General features: G+C 39.6%; 1 protein-coding gene across 1 annotated transcript in view; it reads right to left on the bottom strand.

Moving 5' to 3' along the window:
* Nucleotides 1–24681, bottom strand: part of SYT1 (synaptotagmin 1) — a 513985-nt gene that overhangs the window by 78791 nt on the left and 410513 nt on the right. The window contains exon 9 of the mRNA XM_058673480.1: nt 18925–19042. Coding sequence (XP_058529463.1) covers nt 18925–19042 — 118 coding nt within the window. The remainder of the gene's footprint in view (nt 1–18924; nt 19043–24681) is intronic.

The following is a 24681-nucleotide window of genomic DNA, read 5'->3' as shown; positions in this document are numbered from 1 at the left end:
TTTCTTTAGATATAACCTCCCTTAAACGTTTGTGTTAAATAAGCAATCTAGGATTTGTGAATTGCTGTGTCACAAAGTTCAACAAATACCTTAAAAATTAATGAGAAATATTAACATGGTATTGAATCTGTTAAAAATTAGTTATTCATAAATCCAATGAAGTCTGCAAAATGCTTGTCTTTTTAGTGATTTTATGAGAGAAAATGTAGTCTCTATACTAGCACAGTAGTAAATGCACAGCATAGAAGATGACGGGTACATGTGTAAGGGGAGCTATGTTCCAGAAGCTTTGCTGATCAGCGAATGTCCTCAAAGTCTGATGATGCCTGAACTCAGATAAATTTTATGGCAGTTAAACACAGATTGAAGTTGAGAGATTTCTCTTCTTCAATTGCTTTCACATTTTAAAAAAGGATCTGTTTTTTCACTGAAAGCCAAAGTTAGAGACAGAGATCTTCTATATGCTGGTTCACTCCTCAAATGGCTACAGTGGGCAGAGGTGAGCCAGTCTGAAGCCAGGAGCTTCTTCCGGAACTAGCGTCCAAATAGGATGCCAGCATTGCACATGGAGGAATAGTGTACTAAGCCACCATGCTAGCCCCAATTGCCTTCACTTTTACAAAATGCTTATCTAGCTTTTAAATACTTTATATCTCTTTAAATAATAATAACAAAAAAATTTAGCAAAGCATTTCCTGTAATGCCTGAATCACAGTCTGCATCATTGGAGGGAGAATGTCTTGATTTTCCTGGTACACATCCTGTTAATTTTGCCCCACTCATTTTTTCTTTCTTGTGTTGCCTGGCTTACTGTTGGTCTACTTTGAGAATGTTGGATTCCAAAGTGGAAATATTCATCCTAGTGACAGATTTCCAAGTGTCGACCTTAGTCTGGATGGAATATGTATCACACGCTGCTCTGTGGGTTTTGAGGAGCTGGTAATAGAGAGGAGCATATGTCATTTGCTTGTCTGGAAATGTTATCAGCCTTTCAGAGTTCCTTCTGCATTCCTCAGGCATCCTTTCAATATGTAGTAACTTAGACTATGTTTATCGCCAAGGCTTGAGTATAAAGAACTAACTCCAATATTAGGCCTAAAGGTTAGTGCCATTTCTATGGTAACAGAATCATTCTAAGAGTGTTAGTCATTGGAACTATAAAAAATATCATAACCAGGCTGTGCTAATAATTTTTATGTAAATCATAAATATAATTTGAATAATTTATTTAAATATGGTCAATATATCCAATTCATTTTGTTGGTTGTAATTCTATTCAATTCACCTCAGTTGTAGGCATGCATTTTAGTTTGATTTCCTTGTAGGGCCCTGCTATGTGTTAGACAATAGAGATGATGGCCATGCAAATAGGAATTACACTGGATCTCTGGCCAAAAAGGTTCACAGGGTAAGAGCCACTGATGGATACTTGCAGTGCCTGCACCTCTGCTGTGTCCTGGGCACACAGGGAATGGGATGATGAAGTTGCTACACAGCTGCAGTGATGAAGAAAGGCTTCAGCCTCCCAAATGCGACAGGTGGGATGGGTTCTGGGGAAAGGCCCTATGCTCATGACTTCACGAGCTGCTGTATTTTTTGTATTATGGAAATTTGTAAGCATTAACTTTCTTCTTTTAGTTGTTGAAAAGAACACAAATTCCTCATGGACATCATTTTCTAGAAGAAGTAAGTGGCAGACTGAGAAAAAAATTGAGTAAGCAGCAGCTGATTTTCTGCTCATTAGGGCATTTGCTGTTGATCTACGCAAGTTGGGGATTTGCATGTGTTGGCATTTGTGAGCACAGTTGGATAGCGTTATTTTGTCAAAATAATCTATAAAGGGTATTAATTGTGAGGCAATGCATGATTATTTTTCAGCTCAAAAGCATCTATTATCTTCCACAGTTGAGGTTTCCAGGGTTTGGGGATTTGGCCAATGGGAACCGCGGTGTGAGCAGTCTGTGCAATGTCATGAAATGCTAATGCGGGCAGGTCAGGCAGGTGGACAAGCAGGAGTGATGGGCTGCAGCAAGGCACTTAACTTCTCCAAAGCATAGTTTCATCTTTTGTACATGGGGATAATGATACCTGCCTCACGAGAATGGGATTAGGATTAAACAAATCTAAATTATTTACTGCTTAGCAGAAAAGCACTGATTACATAACAGATAATGTTTATTAGCAATATTAGTCCTTTTCATTTTTCTGAAGCAAAATCACTCTTGATGAGGACAAATGGAACTTTAGTAGATGTGTTCTGCCATGTGCTATTAAATTTAGGCTGAGTGTGATCTTTTGGAAACTTAATTTTTATTTATCAAGAAGCAGTTATAGGATTTTGGGGGGATTTACATCTCTAACCTTTGGTATCTGGGTAGAACATCATCTCTGATCTAGTACTTCTGATAAAGCCATTCTAGTCTTTGCTTAGAAATAAAATGGGAATAACCAATTGTGGATTTTCAGTGCTTTTCGGTGTTTTCATGTGGTTGTCATGTCCTATATTTTTTCTTTTGCAGTTTAAACGTCCAATTTCTTGAACTTTTCTATAGCTGACACTGCATCTGCCCTCTGTATGATCTTTATTTCCAGCTGGATTGGCTTGAGGAAGTTGATGCTTGTCCTCCTAAGTCTGTTTCCAGAAACAAATTGCTGTCCTCTACATCTCTAGGTGTGCAAGGTAACAATGCTGGAGTCTCATCTTTCAAGTGAATAATCTCAATTGGTAGTAGGATTTCATTTACAGTTACGTTTAAATGATTTTTGAAATCAAAATGAAAAGTTAGGGCATGACAAGAATCATTCAATTCAACAGCAAATAGAAATATATTTTCGCTCACTGACCTACCCAAGAAGAGAAAGTTCTATTCCTGATTCCCTGCTTACAAGAAAATATTACGTTTTAGTGCTGTTAAAAAAGTTTATTATTTGTTTGCTTGCGTGTTTATTTGAAAGGCAGAAACAGAGAAAGGGAAAGAGAGAGAGACAGACAGAACAGATCTTTCATTCAGTCACCAAGTGGGTACAATGCCTGGGCTGGGCAGGCTGAAATCAGGAGCCTCATTTGAGTCTTTGACATGGGTGCTATGTGCCCTGGACTATCCTCAGTTGCTTTCCCAGGTGCATTAGCAGCGAGCTGGAGTGGAGCAGCTAGGACTTCAGCAGTTCTCAAATGGGATGGCAGCATTGCAGCACGCAGCTCAATCCACTCAACTGCAAAGTCAGGCCAAAAGTTTTACATCTAGATTAGTTCAGCCATCTTTAATGCTATAAGATGATGTAGTTAACAAAAGTACTGCCCACTAAAATATACACCAACAATCAACAGTGAAAGCTGACTGATCTTGTATCCCCCTGAGGTATTCATGAAGTGGCCCAGGATGCAAGGACTTGTTCTGGGATCAGGTCCTGCCACTCCCAGGCAAATTAGTGTCGCAACAGTAGCATTCATGGTGTTCTATCTCATTTTGAAAAAAAGAGATTTCATACAGCAATTAGCATTAGCTTGATAATTGGGAAGACAGTCTCTATTCTTTCTCTTTATTCTCATTCATTGGTATAGTTAGCAGTGTTTTTCTTGAATCTTGTAACAGCAGCAATTGGAAGAGAACTTTGGCATCTCAAGTAATTCAAGTAAATTACTTGAAGGATGGAAGGTGATGAAAACACACTACAACCTGCTCTGCGTATCAGTGTATTCCACATTCATGGATTCCACAAACCGTGGGTCAAAAAATATTTTTAAAATTGCATCTGTACTGAACATCAATAGACTGTTGTTATTCCTCAAAGAATACAGAATAACAGTTCTTTACGTAGAATTCACATTATATTAGGTGTTATGATTTAATTAGGATGTGCTTGGATTATATGCAGATAGTATTCAATTTAAAATATGTTTATATTTATTTGAAACATAGGGACAAAGAGATCTTGCATCCGGTGCTTGACTCCCTGGATACTTACAGCAGCTAGGCCTGGGCTAGGATGAGGCCAGGAGCTAGGCACTTTATTCAGGTCTCCCATATGGGCAGATGGGACCTAAGAGCTTTAGCCATCATCTGCATGCCAAAGTGTTCATTCGCAGAAATTTGGATCAGCAGTGGGACTTGAACCAGCCATGTTGATATGGATGTAGGCTTTCCAAGCTGTGCCACAATATCCCCACTTTAGTACGTCATTTTAGATAAGAGTTGGAGATCTGAGGATGGAGCAGGTCTGGGGAGGGGTGGGTGAGGACCTGGAACCAATTCCCAGTGATGCTGAGGGACAAACTATATGTGAGAAAAGCATCACTGGTTTTATTTCTTAGAACATTTACTGGATCAGTGACCTAATGATAATAGAACAGGGGGCCAGAATTTTCCTGGTAGCTTTAGAATGCTCTTCTAGGTTCATATAATCACATGACTGCTATCCAAATAAAGAAACAGCATTATTTAAAGATATGCATAACCGGGAAGGGTGTGGTGGTGTCCTGGTGGCTAAATCCTTTCCTTGTATATGCTGTGATACCATATGGGTCTGTTCAGATCCTGGCTGCTCCACTTCCCATCCAGTCCCCTGCCTGTCACCTGGGAAAGCAGTAGAGGATGGTTAAAAAACTTGGGATCCATCACCCACATGGGAGACCCCGAGGAGGCTCCTGGCTTTGAATCAGCTCAGCTCTGGCCATTGTGGCCACTTGGAGAGTGAACTAGCAGAGAGACGATCTTTCTCTCTATCTCCTCTCTGTAAATATGCCTTTCCAATTGAAAAAATGCATAGCCTCATTTTAATAAATATCCAATTGTTGCATTTAAACTAGTCACAGGAGTATAAGATCTTTGAGAAACAAGTAATGACGAAAAATTAACCTAGAACTGTCTTTTGATTAGAAAAAAACCAATGCTTATGTAATTCTTTGTACTTAGAGCTTTTGTTTACTATTAACTGTCAACTCAATGGGACTGTCTTTCATAGCCCCATTTTATGGATGAGCAGACTGAGGATCAGGAAGGTCTGAAGCTCCGATCCCAGTTTCCTGAGGCTGCCTCTTTCCCATGGCACCCTGCTGTCTCTCAGGAGAGGTGCCGTTTATGGCTTAGTTACACCTCCTTTGGAGGCCAAGGAGGAAGGACAAACACTGGCATTTTCTGATAGGTATTTATGATGAGGCTCTGCCCTGTAATAATTGTTAAATCGTGCTTTAGGCATGTCTTTTGGCAAGGTCAGGGCACATATAAAGCATTCTATAAAGTTAAATCCCTGTTGGAAGGCTTTTAAGGTTTTTATATTTTAATGAAGTTATTAAAATGAAAGTTCAGACTTGCATAATTCATAAGCGTTTCCTACTTCTTTTAAAATCACTGCCACTAAACTCTTTAAAACAAATTTCAGGGTAATCCTTCCATAAAACAGGAATACACATTGCAGTTGAGATTACAATAGATTTCTAATGACAGCAAACTGGAGTTTCACTGTAATATAATACGGCTATTTAGCCTAGTTTCATCTGCGTGGGCTTCCTGCATTAACACAGTGCTGAGAAATTGAAAAGGGTTTTCTGCATATACATCTTGAATTGGAAAGCTTTAATGGAAGTAACTTTCATGTTTAAGTGGTTTTGTGCAGCCTAGAAATTGGGAAATTCTCTTGAACATTCTGGTGTTGACTTTTGAAAAGATGCATGTTTTTGCCTAGACTTTTACTGCCTCCCAAACACCTTCACATAGTTCTCACAAAGCTGCTCAGTTGAGTGTTTTAATGGATTCAAACTCCTGCAAAAATAGTCAATGAAACACTGAAAATCTGCAAGCTAATGACCTGATTTTTTTTTCTTTTTGGAACTTCTGCAATCAATCTAGGTTGTCTTTTTCAGCAACATTTTTAGGTTTTGAACTTAGGGTAATTGCATCTGACTTTAAAATCCTGTCTGATTTAGATGCATGATGAGAGGGTGGAATTGTAGTATTTTGCTTCTCAGTGAAAGGCACTAGAAGAGAAACAGCAGCAAGCAGATGTCAGTAACCTTGAAGGAAAACGGAGACTTGGCTCCGCTGCTTTCCTCCGACCACAATGAAAAAACTTCGTGTCATAGACACAGTAACACTTGATCAGCTGATGCCAGGCAAATCTCATTTAGTCTGCTCTCTTTTCAATTACAGAATTTAATTCTTGGGGAAACTGACATCTTTGCTGTATTTGCTTCCTACCCAAGAGCATCTTACTCTCTTTGTGAACTGTCTGAAGTCTGGGCTATAAGGGAATCATTAAATAAAACATGTTCAGATAGAAGGTTACTATGCAACCAGTAGGTAGAATGGAAAATGAAGACATGCCAATTTTAGGGACTCTGTTCCAGATTCCTGGATGAAAAATACAGAGTCTGGAATTTCCTAGGATTTCACATATATATATATATATATTATACACACATATTTTACAAAATGCTTATGCGTATTATGCTTATCTTACATAACAAGAAAAGTAATTTGGAAGGCTATTTTTTTTTTTGATGAGACCAATAACTGAGGAAAGGAAAGAGATTACAGGGACTGCTTGGGGTACTTACTGTTTTATGCATTAACATTAGTGGTATATTATGGCTAATTCTAATATTTCTTGAGCTCTTCTATAGCTTTAAAACAATTTGTAGTGAAACAGTGAAACAATACGGTTTGTGAAAGTGCTCTTACTATGATCAAATTCCAATTTATCAACCTGCCAGGTGGGCTGATCAACACATGATCTTGCATGTCCACTAGGCTGTGTATTCTGCAAGTATGATGTCAGTAACTGCATGTTGGGCTCTATTTTTGTCAACGAGGCACAATTTGCTAATTCATGTGTTAATTGTCATTGTTGGCTGAAATGCAGAGTTTGGAGAAATTCAGAGATGCCAATCAAGCCTGCTGCTTTACTTGTGGCTAAGAGCAGCCTCAACGTTCCTGAGGAGGTAAAGCAAAGGTGCACATTTCACATGTTTATGTTGCAAAGTTGATTTTCTAAGCCAATGTTTGAGGAAGAAAAAAAGGAGAGGAGCCTCATCGTTTTCTGGCCATCACTGAGAAAGATGTGTGGCAAAAATGGAGTCGCTATTAATTGAAATAGGCAACTAGCAGCTATGGTCTTTGGACTTTGCTTGTAAAGAGTTAGTCTACAAAGCAGTGAACAAGTAAGATGCTGAATCATTGTTGGGTCTGTTTGTGCTGGGCAGAAGATGTGTGGCCAGATCATTCGCTGTCCTTACTTTTCCCTGGAAATGTCTTTATGATGGTCATCGAAGTATAATTATCATAATGTGTGTGCATTTCTGCGTCACTCTTACATTACAAATAGCCTGTTTATATATATATATATACATATTTATATATAATATAGAATAATATCTAAAATATGTTACATATTATATATAAACAGAAACATTTATATATACATACATTATAAATATAAATATATTATAAGCATAAACATATTTTACACTACCAAACTTGGTAAGGGTGGAAGAAATAATGAAATAAAATATCCTGAAAAGGATAGCTAAAATAGTCAATTCAAGAACTATGTGTTCTGGTTATTGGTCTGCTGTTATATCTATTCTAATAAGGTTAATATTGGATGATGTTGGAAGAATTTCAATATTTCCTTAGGTGGAAAACATTAAGTCAGATCAACTGGAAGGTGAAGATAAAGATAGATGGATCGAAATTAAAAATTCATAACTGAGCGTTTGGGCAGGGTATATTGAGAGATGTTCCGTTAATATGTATGCTTAGGGACTTTGGGAATGTAAATACAAACAGATACATCCCTGTTTCAAAGTAGTTCAAAGTATCCCAGGTACAAGACTACCCAGAAGAATCAATGCAGAGGGATACATTTCTAACTGACGTTAGAAATTAGGGAGTAAGGGATCAATTAAAATGAGTCGATCCTTTTGGAAGCAGGAGTGATGGAAACAAAGAGTATTTTTTAAAAAGTGATTTAGATGTTTGAATTTATTGAATGCTGTTCTAGTGTTTGAGACTCAAAACTTTGCATGTTTTTGTGATATAACGGCTGTAAGTTTTCCTTACAGACATGTGTAACTTGGTGAAAGGAAGAGAACATTAATACAGATTTATGGTACATGAAAGTACTTCACAAAGTTTGTGGACAATGCAATTAAATAGTGAAACTGGTGCAAAACTAATTCCTGCATATGAGGGGTCTTCAGATAGTATATGGAGAATTTATATTATGAAAAAAAAGCCATGCCTGGATTTCATTTTTTTGCATCAGAATCAACTGTAAAAATTTTGCTTAGGGCCCACTGTGGCCTAGTGGCTGAAGTCCTTGCCTTGAAAGCCCCGGGATCCCATATGGGCGCCGGTTCTAATCCCGGCAGCTCCACTTCCCATCCAGCTCCCTGATTGTGGCCTGGGAAAGCAGTCGAGGACGGCTCAAAGCTTTGGGACCCTGCACCTACGTGGGAGACACGGAAGAGGTTCCTGGTTCCCGGCATCGGATTGGCGTGCACCGGCCCGTTGTGGCTCACTTGGGGAGTGAAACATCGGACGGAAGATCTTCCTCTCTGTCTCTCTTCCTCTCTGTATATCTGCCTTTGTAATAAAAATAAATAAAATAAATTTTTACTTAATTTTTTTTTTGCAAGGCAGAGAGAGGGAGAGAAAGAGAGAGAGAGGACTTTCAAACATTGTCACTTCTCAAATGCCTGCCAAAGCTGGAGTGGCACCAGGCCAAAGCCAAAAGTGAAGAAGTCAGTTTGCTTCTCTCATTGGTGTGGCAGGCAACCATGAGCATGAGTCCCTTGGTGCTCTTTCAGCACACAGATGAGGAGGAAGCTGAAATCTGGAGCAGAGTTGGGACTTAGCCCAAGGCACTGTGCTGTAAGATGCAGGTATTCCAAGGGCTGTTTTTACCATTGTACCAAATGCTTATCCCTAAACTCCTAGTCTGATTTCCCATGAATTTTGTGAAGTACCCACAAATCGTGGGTAAAAAACTGTAGAAAGGACCACTGAATATAATTTTTTAAAATTTTATTTATTCTTATTGGAAAGGCAGTATACAGAGAGGAAGAGAGAAAGAGAGGAAGATCTTCTGTTTGATGTTTTACTCCCCAAGTGGCCGCAACAGCTGAAACTGAGCCAATCCAAAGCCAGGAGCCAGGAGCTCAGAGCTCTTTCAGGTCTCCCACATGAGTGCAGGGTCCCAAGGCTTTGGGACGTCCTTGACTGCATTCCCAGGCCACAGGCAGGAAGCTGGATGGGAAGTGGGGCCACTGGGATTAGAACCGGTCCCCATTTGGGATTCCGGTGCGTGCAAGGCAAGGACTTTAAACACTACGTTATCGTACCAGGCCGTGAATATAATTTCAAAAGCAAGAATATTTGAGGGTTCTGTTGGTGTCAGTCTACCTGTTAGAAAGCAGACCTCTTGATTTCCACACTGTATCACATGTTGGAGCAAGGAGATAAGAACGAGCAAGGATACCATGGTAACCATTCTGGGTTAGCTTAACAAGGTGACTGAGGGAACATTAGTCATGGACAATATGGTATTCCTGTAGTACAACACAAAATATAGTTTCTGAGATGTTTTCTTTTAAGACTATCATGCAAACAGATACACACTTATCTGGGTTCTGTATTTCAATTTATTCTTTCCGTAAAGAAACACCCTTTTACTCCCCATTTGCAAGGTAACAAAGAAAAGTTGACAAAGATTTCTTGGTGGGAAGGTGCCTTTGAGACCATCCTGGCTGACCCTCCATTTCATCTGCCCTCTTTCAAACATCAAGATCACTTCCTAGGTCCAGTGTTGTGGTGTAGGTCGTAGTTTAGCTCTACCCTTTATGATGTTCCGACTTTAATCATATTTCCTCTCTGCCTTCCTTTTCCTGACTACAAAGCCCCAGTCATCTTAGCCTGTCCTCCCTTATATATATTTTCATTCCCTTGATCACTCTGTTCTATCTCTCTTCCTCTGGCAGCCAGTCACCTAACACCTCTGTGAGGTATGCAGCCATAACTACATGCATTCCACACACAGACGAGTTCTAATTCTGGATAAGGAAAGGGCATGGCACCTCTCATCATGACCCAGCTGATGGTGACAGCATCAATGGACCACAGCAGACCTGCTGAATATCCTCAGTGGATGGGCTCGGTCACCTTCTCTCCTGTTTTGTGACTGACCCTAGTGTTCTATATGTTTTTCTCCCTTTCAAAGAGTTAGCTTGCTTACAATGGACGACACATCGGTTTAATCAGTTTAGCAAGATTTTTTCATGTCTAGTGAGCTTTACATTTCACTTACCACCTTCAGAACTGGAAGTTTCAACATAGCCAGTAAAATCTCTTAGCTGAGACCTCTTTGAAACTCTCTCTTTCCTCATCTGTCTGTGGATTTCTCTTGTACCCTTTCCTAGCAGAGCTTTATTTTCCTACCAAGTGGCCTATGACAATCTCAATTTCCTTAATTTTGGGGGCTGGCATGGTAATGCAGTGACCTAAGCTGCTGCCTGCAATGTTGGCATTGCATGTAGGTGCACTGGTGTGAGTAAAGGCTGATTTGCTTCCAATCCAGCTTCCTGTTAATGTGCTTAAGAAAGCAGCAGCAGATGGCTCAAGCATGTGGGCCTCTGTCACCACATGGGAGACCTGGAAGGAGCTCTGGGCTCCTGGTTTCTGCCAGGACCAGCCCAGGCTGCTGTAGTCATTGTGTGTGTGTGTGTGTGTGTGTGTGTGTGTGTGTGTGAGAGAGAGAGAGAGAGAGAGAGAGAGAGAGAGAGAGAGAGAAATAGTGGACAGAAAATCTTTCTTCCTCCCTCTCTGGTTCATTCTCATTCAATAAATCACTTAATCTTTGAAAAGCTGTTATTTTGACACACAGATTTACAGCAATTCACAGGGGTCATCAGCAACATTATACTGCTTGCCTCACTCCAAAGTATCTCAGACTCCCTTCCATGGTTAGTCCTTAATAAAATTGAGTGTTGGATAAAAGATTTCTCTAGTGTCTTTACTACTGATACAGTTGAATGGTCACTGTATCACTTTTGTGAATGCCAAGACTCAAGCACTAAACTGTCACAGTTAGTACAGAAGGGAGAAGGGTCTTTTGAACATGGAAACAATTTAATATTCAGTGTTTGATCATAAGGACATTGTGATCCCATTTTTTTTTGCTGTCTGAATTACTAAATGATGATAGTCAAGTAATTTATATTAGTGACTCCCATGATGGGGTTGTAATTAAGGTATGAAGGATATTTTGACCTAGGTAGAAGTTACAGACCTCTTTTCACACCATAGCATGAAATTAGTTACCTGTTCTTCCAGTTGACCTTCGTGGGAAAGGATAAAGACAAAGAGTCATCTTTTATTCATACAGTCTGAAGACTATTCGGTTGACATCCTAGCCCAGAAAAACACTAATTTTGTGACCTTGGACTTAGCACTGTGTTTTAGTTGTATCCATAAAATGATCTTTCTGACAATCTTGTGGTTGCAGTTATCAGTTATCACAGGTAAGGCATTGGGACAACTGTCTGCCTCATCTTGTTTCATGCAAGTATCTTCTGCTCCTTTCACTGATAAGCCTGATGACTGGAATGGTGGCATGTTTGGGTGACTGGACAGGTGCCTGGTGGCCAAGAACTTGAGCATTTCTGCACTGTTCTGAACTCACACATCACAGACCTTCATTTCTCTTGATTTGAAATCTAGCCCCACACCTCACATCTGTTCTTACCATTTTCTTATAACCACTTAATACTTCAAGCATAGCATTTCTTTCTATTCTGTAGCATTGGCCTTTGCCAGAACTCTATCAAATTGCTCAAATTTCCAGGATGTTCCAGTTGTAAGATTTGGCATTTCTTTTTTAGATACATCTATTCACATCTTAGGGATTCAGACTATTTTATCAGTATTGTAATTATGCATTTTGAAGGGTCCAAGAATCAATTTTATATTGTAACATTCAAGCCTAAAATTATGATGAAGCTTCTGACATCACAGCCAACTTAGCATGCATATTCCTTTCCCATTAGTTCAGTAAGATGCAGTTTATTTGCATATAATTGCCTGACCCTGATATCATGGCCAATTAATTTGCATATCCCTATCTAATTGACTCAAATAAGTTTTTGCCATTTTATTTATTGGCCCAGCTCCCAGACTGGTGGCTTTTTGTTCAAATCAATTGAATTCAGAGCAGTTAACTTCGTTATGCTTTCAGCACTAATGGAAGGGACAGATCAAGGTGGTGGCCAAGGGGACTAGTGAGGAACTCTAGAACACGGTAGAAACGTCCTGTACTTGCTTCTGCTGCTTCCATGGAAGAGACGGATGAACAGTAACTTAGACACGTGGGCAAGGTATTTCTTAAAAACAATGGAACTGATATTTTAAGAAGCTTTAATTGTACTTGTTAATCAAGTGCAAAGATTTGACATTTATATGTAATGTACAATGAGCAAAACAGTTCTATTAGCAAGAAACAACATTGTACTCAAGAAAATTCTAGTGTTTGATACCACAGATGCATGCTACATCATACAGAATGTCCAGCTTTGAACTTGGCTTACGTGGGCCTCAGCTAAAATTGCAATAAAGCATTAAAGATTCTAAAGTGTAGTTTTATCTTTTAAAATAAATTTATTTTTATTTGAAAGGCTGATTTGTAGAAATACTGATGGAGAGATATTCCACCTGCTAGTTCACTCGCCTAATGGTTGCAACAGTCAGAGCTCAGCTTGTCTGAAACCAGAACTTTGCCTAGGTCATTCAGATGGGTGCAGGGGCTCAAGCACTTGAGCCATCTTCTACTGCTTTCCTAGGAATATTAGCAGGGAGCTGTACTGGAAGTAGAGCATTTGGGACATGAACTAGCACTCATATGGGATGCTGCACCACGACAGGGGCTTAACGTACAACATCATGGCACTGTCACCTAAAATGAACAAATTCAACGTGCATGAAAATAACATGCATTGGTGAGGAGGCTTGGTTAAAATGCAATTCTCAACTTCCCACTTAAAGATACTGAGAGATAGCTTCATTTTTGAGTCAGTCCTTGAAAGCTTAAATTTTAACAGATGCCTGGGTGATTCTAACAAAGGTAGGCACAGTCTCCTATGTGATAAATATTGCCTGAAGCAAAGATCTGCTTCTCTTGGCTCACAGCATTTATAGAATCTAGTGGTTCTCTGCCATTGAGTTGCTATTTCCTATAGAACTTTGGAACATTTAGATCTGGCTGATTTCCAAAATTATATTTCTAGGTCAGTAGAAAAGTAGAGAAAAAAACCAAAGTGAAGCATAAGTTTTTAAACTTGTCATGGAAGGGAGAATGTGTGTTTGTCTGTGTTTGTGTTGAGGGTGGGGGCAGCGAAGGCAACAGGACAAATCTTACTAGCCTGGGTCTCAGTGGTTAAATAATCCCACAGGAGGATTTCATGGTATCCATGGAGAATGGAATAAAAAGTAAGTTTAATTTTATGCAAACAATGTTTCATAAGGGGCTGAGTGAGATCAGAAATATGCCAGAAGCCACTAGTTAGGCAAAGAAATCAACCTAGGATTTTGAGAAGGGAGTTTCTTGAAGTGGTTTGACTAGACAATTCATAGGCATTGACAGAAGTGAACATTTTCTCACTGACAAAAAGTTCTTAATTTCCATCCATCTTTTAAAAAATTTATTTACCTAGATAATTGAATAGATGGATCTTCCATCTGCTGATCCATTCCCTAAATGCCCCCAACAAATCCAGGAGCCAGAAGTCCATCTATTTCATGTGGTTGGCAGTGACCAAAGTATTTGGGCTATCATCCTCCACCCGAAGGCATACAAACTGAAAGTCATGCAGCAAGTGTGCAGGAGTAAGGATTCCACCTTGGTAGCCAGTATGGGATGTGAGAGAACCAATTCAGAGTTTTATCTGCTGTGCTCCTGGACCCATCCACTCCAACAAGCTGGGAAGCCCCCATTTCCTCTGAGGGCCTCATCTTTCAAAGTTTCAGCTCCAGAGAGAGGGGGAGGCACTGTCTTAAAGTGACATGCTGTGAAGGCTGAGTGCTGTATTAGAAGGTAATCCTCTCTGGGGTATCTGGAATCTGAACTTCAGTTCTACCTGTTAACCAGGTGGCTTTCGGTGTCAGTACATGACATAAGGGAAGATTGTTGATGTACATTATTCACTATATCGTCAGAAAATGAATACCATCTTCAGAACCTACCTCACAGGACTCATTGGGGCCCCATGATAAACTAACTTATGCAAGCATTTCTAAATTAGAATGTGTTCCATATCTGACAGTGTAACTTTTTAATAGCCAATTTGCGGATTTAACTTGGAAAGTAGAAGTTTTACCTGATAGCTTTGAAATTTCAATCTATCATCACTTTCAAGTCTATCCAAGTTATATCTCAGGACTATGAAACATAATAATTTCACATCTTTGAGAATGTCAGTGTTTCCAAGGCCTTCGGTTTCTTGGGCTTATTCATAGTGTCCTGTGATTTTTACAAATTAACCTGATGGGATGATTGTTCCAAACAAAGGCTGTGTGAAATAGAGTGAAAGAATGGAGATATGAGCAGTAGGCAGAAGGATTGCGGCGAAGCACATGCAAACAAAACAAACAAAAAGCTGCTCCTAATCTATGCACTAATTTGTTCATGAAGAGCAGTTCTGCAGCTTTCAGGACTCAAGTGCTCAATACAATAGCTAGATGCCGAAATCTTTTCCCCTGCTCACAAGCGCTTGAGAATCCAAGTACAAATCTATTGTAGAGATGTGAATTGTCTAGTTAAGCTTGTCGTGGTAAGATATGAAGGGCTGCTATTTGCATCTTTTGATGTGTGGAATTACGATAGAGGAAAATATGCAGGGCATTTTGAATTAACACTGGCAGAAGAAAACTCACTCTACTGAAGGGCAGTCAGAAAATGTTATCTTTAATTTCCTGTTCAATTTTTTTGATTCCATACCCCAATTCTCTGTTTTTTGTTCAAAGTTACGGGCCTATTGATAGCTTTGCATAAATTGATCAGGCGATCTCATCAAACAGATGAACATTTACCTAGTTGAATCAGTTGAATTGTCCATTTTGTATATTCAGCCCAAATTGTGATAAAGCTAACAAAAAATGATGATAATATTTGATGAACGGGTCTGGTGTTGTGGATAAAGCTATTGCCTGTGATGCCAACATAACATATGGGAGCTGGTTCATATCCCAGGTACCCCACTTCTGATCCAACTCCCTGCTAATGGCCTGGGAAAAGCAGAAAATATCCCCACTGGCTGGACCCATGCCATTCAGTTTGGCTCTTAGGTTGGTCTGTTGAGTGCTGGCTGTTGCAGCTATCTGGGGAGTGAAGCAGGGAATAGAAGATCTCTCTGTAATTCAAATTTTCAAAATAAATGAATAAATATTAAACAGATATATATTTGTTGAGCACTCAGGGCTAGTCCTTGAGCTTTAATTTATTTCTCATACAAGCTCGTCAACAATGTGCTTACATTACATCCACTTAATAGATGATACAACTGAGGCAGAGTAGAGATGGATACCTCATCTGATCTCAAGCAGTGACCAGTAGTGGTCACTGGGGTTTAAACCCCAGCAAAACAATAGGCTCTGGTTCCAATTACCTACCAATTTCCAGCAATTGTGCATTTTGCCGTTTGAATTACCTGGAATGACCTTGTTACATAATTGTCATCTCATGGTACATAGGTCAACTTACTTTGAGACCATTCAAGTGCTTAAAGTTGTTTTAATGGCAAGTAGGTTAAACAGATTTGAAATGCAAGACTTGTTTTTTCAGGCTCCAGCTCCTTTGTAAATAATTCATTATTCATTCTGTAGCTATGCTTAGTGTTACCAGTCAGTGCAAGCATTGTGGGAGACAAAAATACAGAACACAGCTAGTGAGAGAGAGGCGTGATGTTTGAGAGGTGTAAACAAACTGCTCGTGGCATTTAAAAAAGGCAAAGATTTGTTCAACTGGGATGGGACAGAGAATGCGTCATGGAGTAACATCACCTAAGATACTCTGTCTCCCCTTATGACCCTGGGGCTTAGTTCCTCTCCCCTTCCAGGTTATTGCCAGTATTATCTCCTACACATTAAGCTTCCCATGACCTCTCCATTTAAAAAATACTCTTACAAATTCCTTACCCCACTTTCCTCATTTACTCCCCCAGAGCACCTGTCACCTCCTGGAACGCTGCATGCTGTTCTTACTGATCTTCTTGTCTGTCTCTCCACATTGTAATGCAGACTGCAGGAGGTTGGGGACTTGGAGCTGACTGGTTCTTCATTGTAAACTTAGTGCTCAAGGTAAGGTGTGACTCAGACACAATAATTACTTGGGAATGAATGGAGGAGAAAATACTTCAGTTAGGTCAAAGAATGGATAGGAGTTAGCTAGACACTGTTGGAAGAAAGCAAATTCCAGGTAAGGGACTAAACACAGGACAAGGCATGGAGGCAGCAAGTTACAGCATCTGTTTAGAGAAGAGTACATGGGGCAGTTTGATTAAAATGGGATGTGGCATGAAAGAAATTTGATGGCACAATGAAGATGCTTCTTGGGGATGTGCGGACTCACCTTGGAGTGCCGGTGTTCTAATCTAATTTTTGACATCCTTGTGGTATATCCAGGAGAAATTACTTACACTTCAATAATTTACCGCTCCACTTCTAATGTAGCTTCCTGTGAACGCACCCTAAATGGCAGCTAGCTGGAAACCAACTATCTACATAGGAGACCAAGACAGGGTTTGGGGTTTCTGGCTTTAGTCTGCTTCCACCCTGACAGTTAGCAGCATGTTAGGGAATGAATAAGAGGATTCACTTATGTGTGAATGTGTGTAGGTGAATGTGTCCATCTACTTTTTTCTGTCTCTGTACTTTGAAATAAAAAATTAGAAATTATGGTATGACATAGTCTGAAAGCATCTATATAATGCAGACCTAAGAGACAAGACTCTTGATAATTTAATTCTACAAGTACCAGGGAGCCCTTAAATTAGGGCTTTTCACTGACATTTATACTTAGCTAAAATATAATAAAGTCAAACCAGGTAATTCAAATTCCGAGATGAAGCCAGGTTGTTTGAGTCCTATAGCTAATATAATTTTGCTGCATTTCTTTAGAAAAGCATAAAATCATAAGTATTTGATTAGATATGATCTCTGACTTTGACTCTTCATGTCAGTGCTAAGTTTGTCTGTACAATGGGCGTTAAGATTATTCCAAATGCTGTTGCCTTACTGGGATACCTAATAGTGGTACAGTCATGAATATGACTGTAAACTACAGACATACACCCTGATGAGCTGACATTCCCCCAGCTAAGTTCTGAAAATGCCTCTGTGATAGCACTAGATAAGGATGGATGGTGAAGAAGAGTGGAAAGGGAGAGACAGGAACTGCAGAATGTCTCTTTCTGAACAATCTATCAGTGATCAGGGCAACTCATTTCTAGGACCTTGGAAGACGCCAGGACAAAGAAAGATCCCTGAAGCTTTTTTTCATTTTAGGATGAAGGTGTCCTGGAGCTCTGCTGAAGGGTACAAATTGATTGAGGAGGGGTGGGTGTGCTACCTTGGGGTGCAAGAGGATGTTTGGCATGGAAATTTGGAGTGGATAATGTGATAGATGATATGAAGCTATATGCGATTTTACTTGGCTACCGAACCAAAGGAAAGAGCAGGGTTAACCATTTGTAAAGTGGTTCCAGAATACTCAGTCATCAGGAAATGCGCTGTAATTATAATTAAAATTCTCTGCAAGTTTTCCAGATGGAAGCATGTTAAACATTCTCTGCATTTGAGAAGAAATTGTACTCACTGCCTCAAATTTTCTTTTATGTTACTAGGTGACAAAAGCTGTATGTAGGTAAAATAGGGTCTTGGTGGCATGAAGCAATTAGTGTGGCTCCTTCAGGCAATTTGTGTATCAAGAAAAACTCAGGTGACAGGAGAATCTGGCAAACTTGAGTGGGTCAGTAAGTGGAAACTGAGCGTTAGCAGCTCTTAATAGCTATGCTCTAGACTAGAAACCCACTGTGCTGCATTAGTGTGGTTGTCAGAAGTTTGCAGCTTTTTTCTGTTGAGAAAAACACTGAGTAATGGCCATGTCAGTTAGGCATTCCACAGCCACACTGACAGCCACAGTCTGTTTTTAATGTCCTTGTGGCATGTCAAGGAAATCCCTTTTACTTTAATGATTCACTGGGAAATTAAAACTGTGATTGATTTAATCATGCAGAAAAAGAAAAATTGTGCTCAACTCTGGAATTGACAACCTTGAGCTGACTTCACTATTGGGGAGGAATATTCTTTACTAGCCATTTTTGCCTGTGGAACTATGAAAAATTAGAAAAAAAAAAGGTTTGAATCTGTAAGGCTTCCCAGTCTCCATCACAAGCTGTGGAATTTAAATGTATTATGGAGTATCACTCTGAAAGAATCACCATTGATATGCATTTAAAGTATTGTCTTTAATAAAATAGTATTCTAAGAACAACATTAGGCTATCAACTACCTATTGAGTCTCAGAATTTTTCTTTCTTTGTATTCTGGGTGAATGTGAAAAAATAAAAAAACCTCAAAGTAATCTGCCATGAGAATCAACTTCAGAAGAAAAGCAAACATTTTCAGCTTTTTTTTAGAAATGGCAACTGATAATTTGGCTATGAAGAAAGCAACTAGATTTCATCTTGTATGCCAGTTCCAATAACTTGAGAATGGCTTCCTGCGGTGCCCTGTGTTGGGATAATTCTGAGGCTGCTTCTTGGCTCCGTAGGAAAGAGAGCTGTGATCAATTAAAAAGTGGGGAGTCGCAGCAGGGGTGTTACGCATTCAGTATCCACAATGAAACAGCATTTCTACAAATCAGTAAACAACACAGACTCACCCGATAAGCCACCCACGTCCATCTTTTTCAGGTTCTTTGCCTCCAGGATAACAACGGTCAGTTTTCCAGCAGTTGGTACATAGCGAAGCGAGAAGCAGATATCACCCAGTTTCTCTTGCTACAAAAACAAGAAAGAACATATTAGCTGTCTCACAAATGAAAGAGAATATAGTTTGCTAACATACAGTTTAAGGTCAACAGGAAGATTGTGACTGTTCAATTTTGAGAGTTTTCAGATCTATTGGCATTTACACAGTAGTCTTGTGCACTAAGGCATCATCAAGAATGATCAGAAGTAATTAAAAAAAAACATTATTTGAAAAGGAGAGAGTTAGAAAAGGAGAGGGAGGAAAGTTGGTTGATGGAATTCCATGTGCTGTTTCACTCCCCAAACACCTGTATCAGCCAGAACAGGGTCAGGCCAAAGCCAGTAGCCCAGAACTCCTCCCAGGTCATCTCCTGATTGGTGGAGGACCCAACCATCTACTGCCTCTTAAGGTACACAACAGTAGAAAGCTGAATTAAAAGCCAGGAAACCAGGTCTTGCACTCTGATGTTATCTTAACCACTGTGTCAAACACCATGCCCCTCCAACAGTGAGAAGTTTTTTAAAAAGACCATCAATTTCCCCCCAAAAGCCATTTATATTTTAGCATTCATCAAGATGTATCTATAATTCAGTGGTAGAGGAAATAAGGCAAAGACGACTTTTCCAGAGAGTTCTGACTCTTAGAAAAATTTCATAACTTTATTAGATCACTTGTACAAAGAGAACCTAACACTTCCTTGGTAGAATCAACCTACCTAAATTTTTGTCTTTTTATATTTGGATCATATTATATCTAACACTCTATGCTTAGGTTTTTAACGGAAAAGATTTGCATTTGCATTCATTTAGATTTTACTGAGGTATTTAGAATTTCTAGTAGCTGAAATATAACAAAGCACATTTTTATAGTTTTACAAGCGAGGCCTAACTTTCTTTTTCTTTATCCTGAAAACTCTCAGACTCTGACCGTCACGCTAAAAAACTAAATGCATAGCAATAAGGCAAAGTGTCTCCTAGCTCCTCATGTTATCTCATTGGTGTCATCCTTTAGACACCTATAGCATTCAGTGATCCCCAAGCCAGGCAACTTTGAGCAACTGATGCCAAGTTCAGAATGACTTAAACTTTCTAACAATGTGAAGTTGGTATCAGTTCTCCTAAGTGTTGTCTTTCCTAGCAGTATTAATAAGGAATCAGGTTCTGTGAGCTGAACTGCATTTGTATTTATAAGTTTGTGTGCCTGAGAGAGGAGTTTGTTGTGCTCTCCAATAGTAGAGGCTCTAGATTGTTTTTTAAATATGGAGTTAGCTACGAGGCAATCAGGGTTCATTTTTTAGTGCTTCCTCTCTACCATGCCCCTGACCACGGTGAATTCTGATGCTAGTGAAGGGAATGTTTTGGTCTGACTCCTGCATAGGTGTCTAACATAGAAGGCCCTACCCTAAGGATCTGTTACAAAGACTTAATTTTGCCTTATGCAGTAAGTTGACATGTGTGCTAATAAGCCAGAGTATCCAGTGTAGAAGTAACTACCCAGATATAATTTAACAAGGTAAGAATAGTTTTTTAAAAGGATTTGTTTATCTGAGGGGCAGAGTTACAAAAGAGCAAGAGTGAGAGACAAAGAAGCAGATTTCAATCTTCCATCTGCTGCTTTACTCCTAGGTGGCCACAATGGCTAAAGCTGGGATGGTCCGAAGCAAGGACCTTCTGGATCTCCTGCCTAGATGTAGGGGCCCAAGCATATGGCCCATTGTCCTGTTTCCGCAGGTGCATTAGCCGGTGGCTGGTCCAGAAGTGAAACAGCTAAAATTCAAAATGACACCCATACGGGATGCTGGCTCTGTAGGTGGTGGCTTTATCAGATAAGCTCCAGGAAATGTAAGTATGTAACCCTTTTTTGGGGGGATGCTTATTTTATGCATCTTTCCAAAATAGGGTGACTTATATATAGGAGAGAAGTAACATATTGAGAAAGAGAGAGCAAGGAAGTGTACCTGTTTGTGTTTAAGCAATGTTCTTTTTGGAATCTTTTGATCTGTTTAAGGCCGCATTTCTTGCATTTCTTAAGTCTCTCATAGCATCCTATCATATTACTAACAACTTTTTTTCCCTTTGTGGCCATATCTTCTTTCACCCACATGGTTACTAACTCCCTGAAGACAGGATCTCGACTGAAATTGCCACTTTCCACACATTTTCAAAACGTGAATGAATGGAAACTTCAGATAATATCCCTATTTTGAAAGAACTGGGTCACAGCTCCCTTCCATTAGTATAGAAGTAACTCCCTGTTATCTAATGTGCCAAATTCACCTGATGTGCCTGCTTACCCTAGGAATTAATGTACTCATCAGGAGAACCTGGTGGCATCAATTACTCTCACAATCTTTGAAAACAGAGTGGGAGGCAAAATCACAGAAAGGAATGTACAATGTGGACCAAGTCATCGGGACTTTCTGAGACAAGAGGAATGGAAATTAGCAAAATTGCTGCTGAATATGCTCATTAAGAGCCTTCTTTTGGAAGGGTTCTGTCTCTTCCACACAGTCACCTCCTTGAAGAACTCTGTGTTGCAAGAATAGGTTACTCTAACCCTTCTGATGAGTCATGTCAGAAATGACCGGGCTCTCTTAAATAACACCTCCCTTTGTGGGCCACAATCTCACCCTTTGATTAACTTAAGGATCATCTCAACTGTTTTTGAATAAATGTCACAATTTGTTCCTTCCAGTAGCATTTAATTCTTCAATATTATGATAGGGAATTTTAAAAACAATTGCACATAAATTAGCTTGAAATGACAGCCTTCATAGCATTTGAAGATTAAGTAGGAGAAATATGTGAAATTACCTGTGATTTTAAGGTGACAGGATGGGGACAAATAGGTGCTTAAAAGAAGAAAATGGAGATTTGGGGAAAAAAGAGACATATGGAACATGCTACGTTTAATGCACTAATTGAGATTTTAACAGTCAAAAATTTGCTCATTAAACTATCAAAATTGGTTTGCCAGATTAAATATAAACTTCAAAAAGTTCATAGAAAATAGAATTGAAAGATGAATGATGCAGACTTTTTGAAATTCATGTAGTTTTTTGGGTAAGAGTTTCTTAGTATTGAAATTTTTTGGACTAAATGATATATTTTATTTCCTTTCCTCAACATTTTGTAGTGCCTCTGAGTATCTTTTTATAATTAATTGAAGTTATTTTTTAAAATTAAAAATTGCTCACTGGTGTTTCTACAAGTTGTTTGAAATTTAGTCATTTTCCCCCTTTTCTAAAATTTGAATCCTTAATGGAATCAAGAATTTTTGTATTTATTTTCAGAAAATTTTTCATAAACCTTTGTCAGGTTAGATTAAAAAAATTCTAAGTTGTAGTTGTCTGAGGCATAGAATATGGCTTCCCTGATGTTTCAAATATTAGAATTAATACTTTTCCAAAAGTAAAAGAGAGCTAGGGAACTTTCTCCAATTACAGGAGGGTGTGAAGCCTTGCTGGATTTCAGACATGGACCAACATGATTGTTGTATATGTTGCATGTTCTGAATGCTATGGCAGCCTGAAGTCCATGTGATAGAGAAAGAGCTGGAATGTAGGTCATGGTAGGCCCTGAAGCCACGTGCAGTAGGGGTGTGCATGTTGGGACTGTGGATGCTGTCACAGCTGAAACAGACTTGACATTGTCCGATTTGCATGATAATCACAGCTTGGATTTAAGGACTCAAAATGAATTGTTGGAAACACATATTACATTTTCCTTGGTGAAGTCTTTTATTGAACTTCTGTAATTAGCAAGAGAAGTACTGTTGCTAGAGTCCTGTTTCTGTGTTTGAAGATTTTACTGTACTTCTTGTCACATGCATAGAATATCAATGATCTGATTGTGTTAGGCAGTTTGATATCCAGCTCTAATGGTTTTGATATATTGGTTTGGAAGGAAGAGGGTTTGGGTAGAAATATGTAAGCATCTAATATTAAACATTGTACTTCCTAAAGTTCTAGAACCCAAGATTTTCTAATTTTTAACAAGGTTTTCTTTTCTGGGGGACACTGTGATGGAGAATACAAGGCGTTTAATAGCAGAATGATGGACTTGTACGGTTGTTGAGGGACTGATCTGTTGATACAATATAGGGGAAAACAGGTTGGGGAATGTAGGGATATGAGGGTAGCAGGGAAAATTCCTGAGCCTAAGGAATGGAATTGTGAAAAAGAGTTTATTTGTCAAAGGCATTCTTGGTGCCTGGCATGACAGGTAAAACTGCAGTCTGAAAAGCTGCTGGTGTCCCTCTAGGGAACCAGTGCAGATGCTGTCCTTTCTGCTGTCAAAGGCCCAGGAAAGCAGTGGCAGATGGCCCAATTGCCTGGGCCCCTGTCACCCATGTGGGAGACCCAGAAAAACCTGCTCTGCTACTTCCTCAGTCTTTAAGAATATATTTTAAATCTATCACATCCCTGCAAATATGTAGGGCTACACTGCAGTTCGAGCAGGGCAAGCCATCATGTTGATTTGTTCCAGAGTACACTGGTTGGAGCCCTGGGAGAAATCAATCAGTTCAGGAAGCCCAGGACAGCCTTCAGTGCAGGTCACCCTTATTCCCTGCCCAGGTCTCTGTGATAGCCTCCTAGCATCTCTCCTAGTTTCTTCATGTCAAAGAATGATTTAAAAAAAATGGAAGTGTAATCATGGGGCAGCCCTATTCTGAGCCCTTCAGCATTCCCCAATTTAGAGTAATACATAGTTCTATTATCTTTAGGCTTTTGGTGCCAGAACACAGGATTCATGAGAGAAGTGACTTAGATCGGTCACTAATGCACTGCTAGTGTTAGCATGACACTAAACACAGAATACTGTCCTTTTGTGCCCGCTGAATTGATACATGCAGATTCCCTTTAGTTGAATATAGTCAGGTTGGTGGTCTCAGCATCCTCTTCCAAACATTTCCTTTTTCTTGAGGAAGCAGGCTAGACAGATATGTACTGGTAGGCTTGCTGGAGTGTGTTTTCTAGGTCAGTCCCTACTGGGGAATGAGAGAAGCAAGACTGCATAGGCAGAGCCATTGGGATGTGATGCAGTCACATCAAAGACTTAGCTGATCCTTTGGGGAACTCTGGAACTGGAATAGGTCTTCAGAGGCATTATGGATTGAAGCCACAAAAGTGAGATTTTATAATCTTGAGTTCCCCAGGCATTGGATGTGAGGAGTTCCAGCTGGATAGGTTTCCTGAGCTCAGCGAGGTGCTGAGAAGGGTGAACTCATTTATGAGCTATCATGCATAACTACCATCTTTCTTTTAAAGGCTTATTTTTTTAGAGGCATAGAGAAGGAGAGGAAGAGTGCAAGGTGAGGGAGAGAGCGAGAGGGGAGAGAGCGAGAGGGGAGAGACAGAGAGAGAAGTCTTCTAGTTGTTCACTCCCCAAACTGCTGTAATGTTCAGGCTCAGGCCAGGCCACAGCCAGGAACCTGGAACTTCATCCTCGTGTCCCAAATGGGTGACACGGACCCGAATACCTGAGACATCTTGCATTGCTTTCTGTAGCTCATTAGCAGGAGGGTGGATTGGAAGCAGAACAGCTAGGACTTGAACCAGCACTTTAATAAGGGATACATAACAACCTGTCATTTCTCTTGATGGTCAGAACAATAAACACTGTAGTTGTAAAAGTGGTGAGAAGATTGGGGTCTTTTCCACAGCAAC

This window comes from Ochotona princeps, chromosome 15 (assembly GCF_030435755.1).
Source record: "Ochotona princeps isolate mOchPri1 chromosome 15, mOchPri1.hap1, whole genome shotgun sequence".
In the NCBI taxonomy this organism is placed as follows: Eukaryota; Metazoa; Chordata; class Mammalia; order Lagomorpha; family Ochotonidae; genus Ochotona; species Ochotona princeps.
This window is presented reverse-complemented; position numbering and strand designations above follow the sequence as displayed.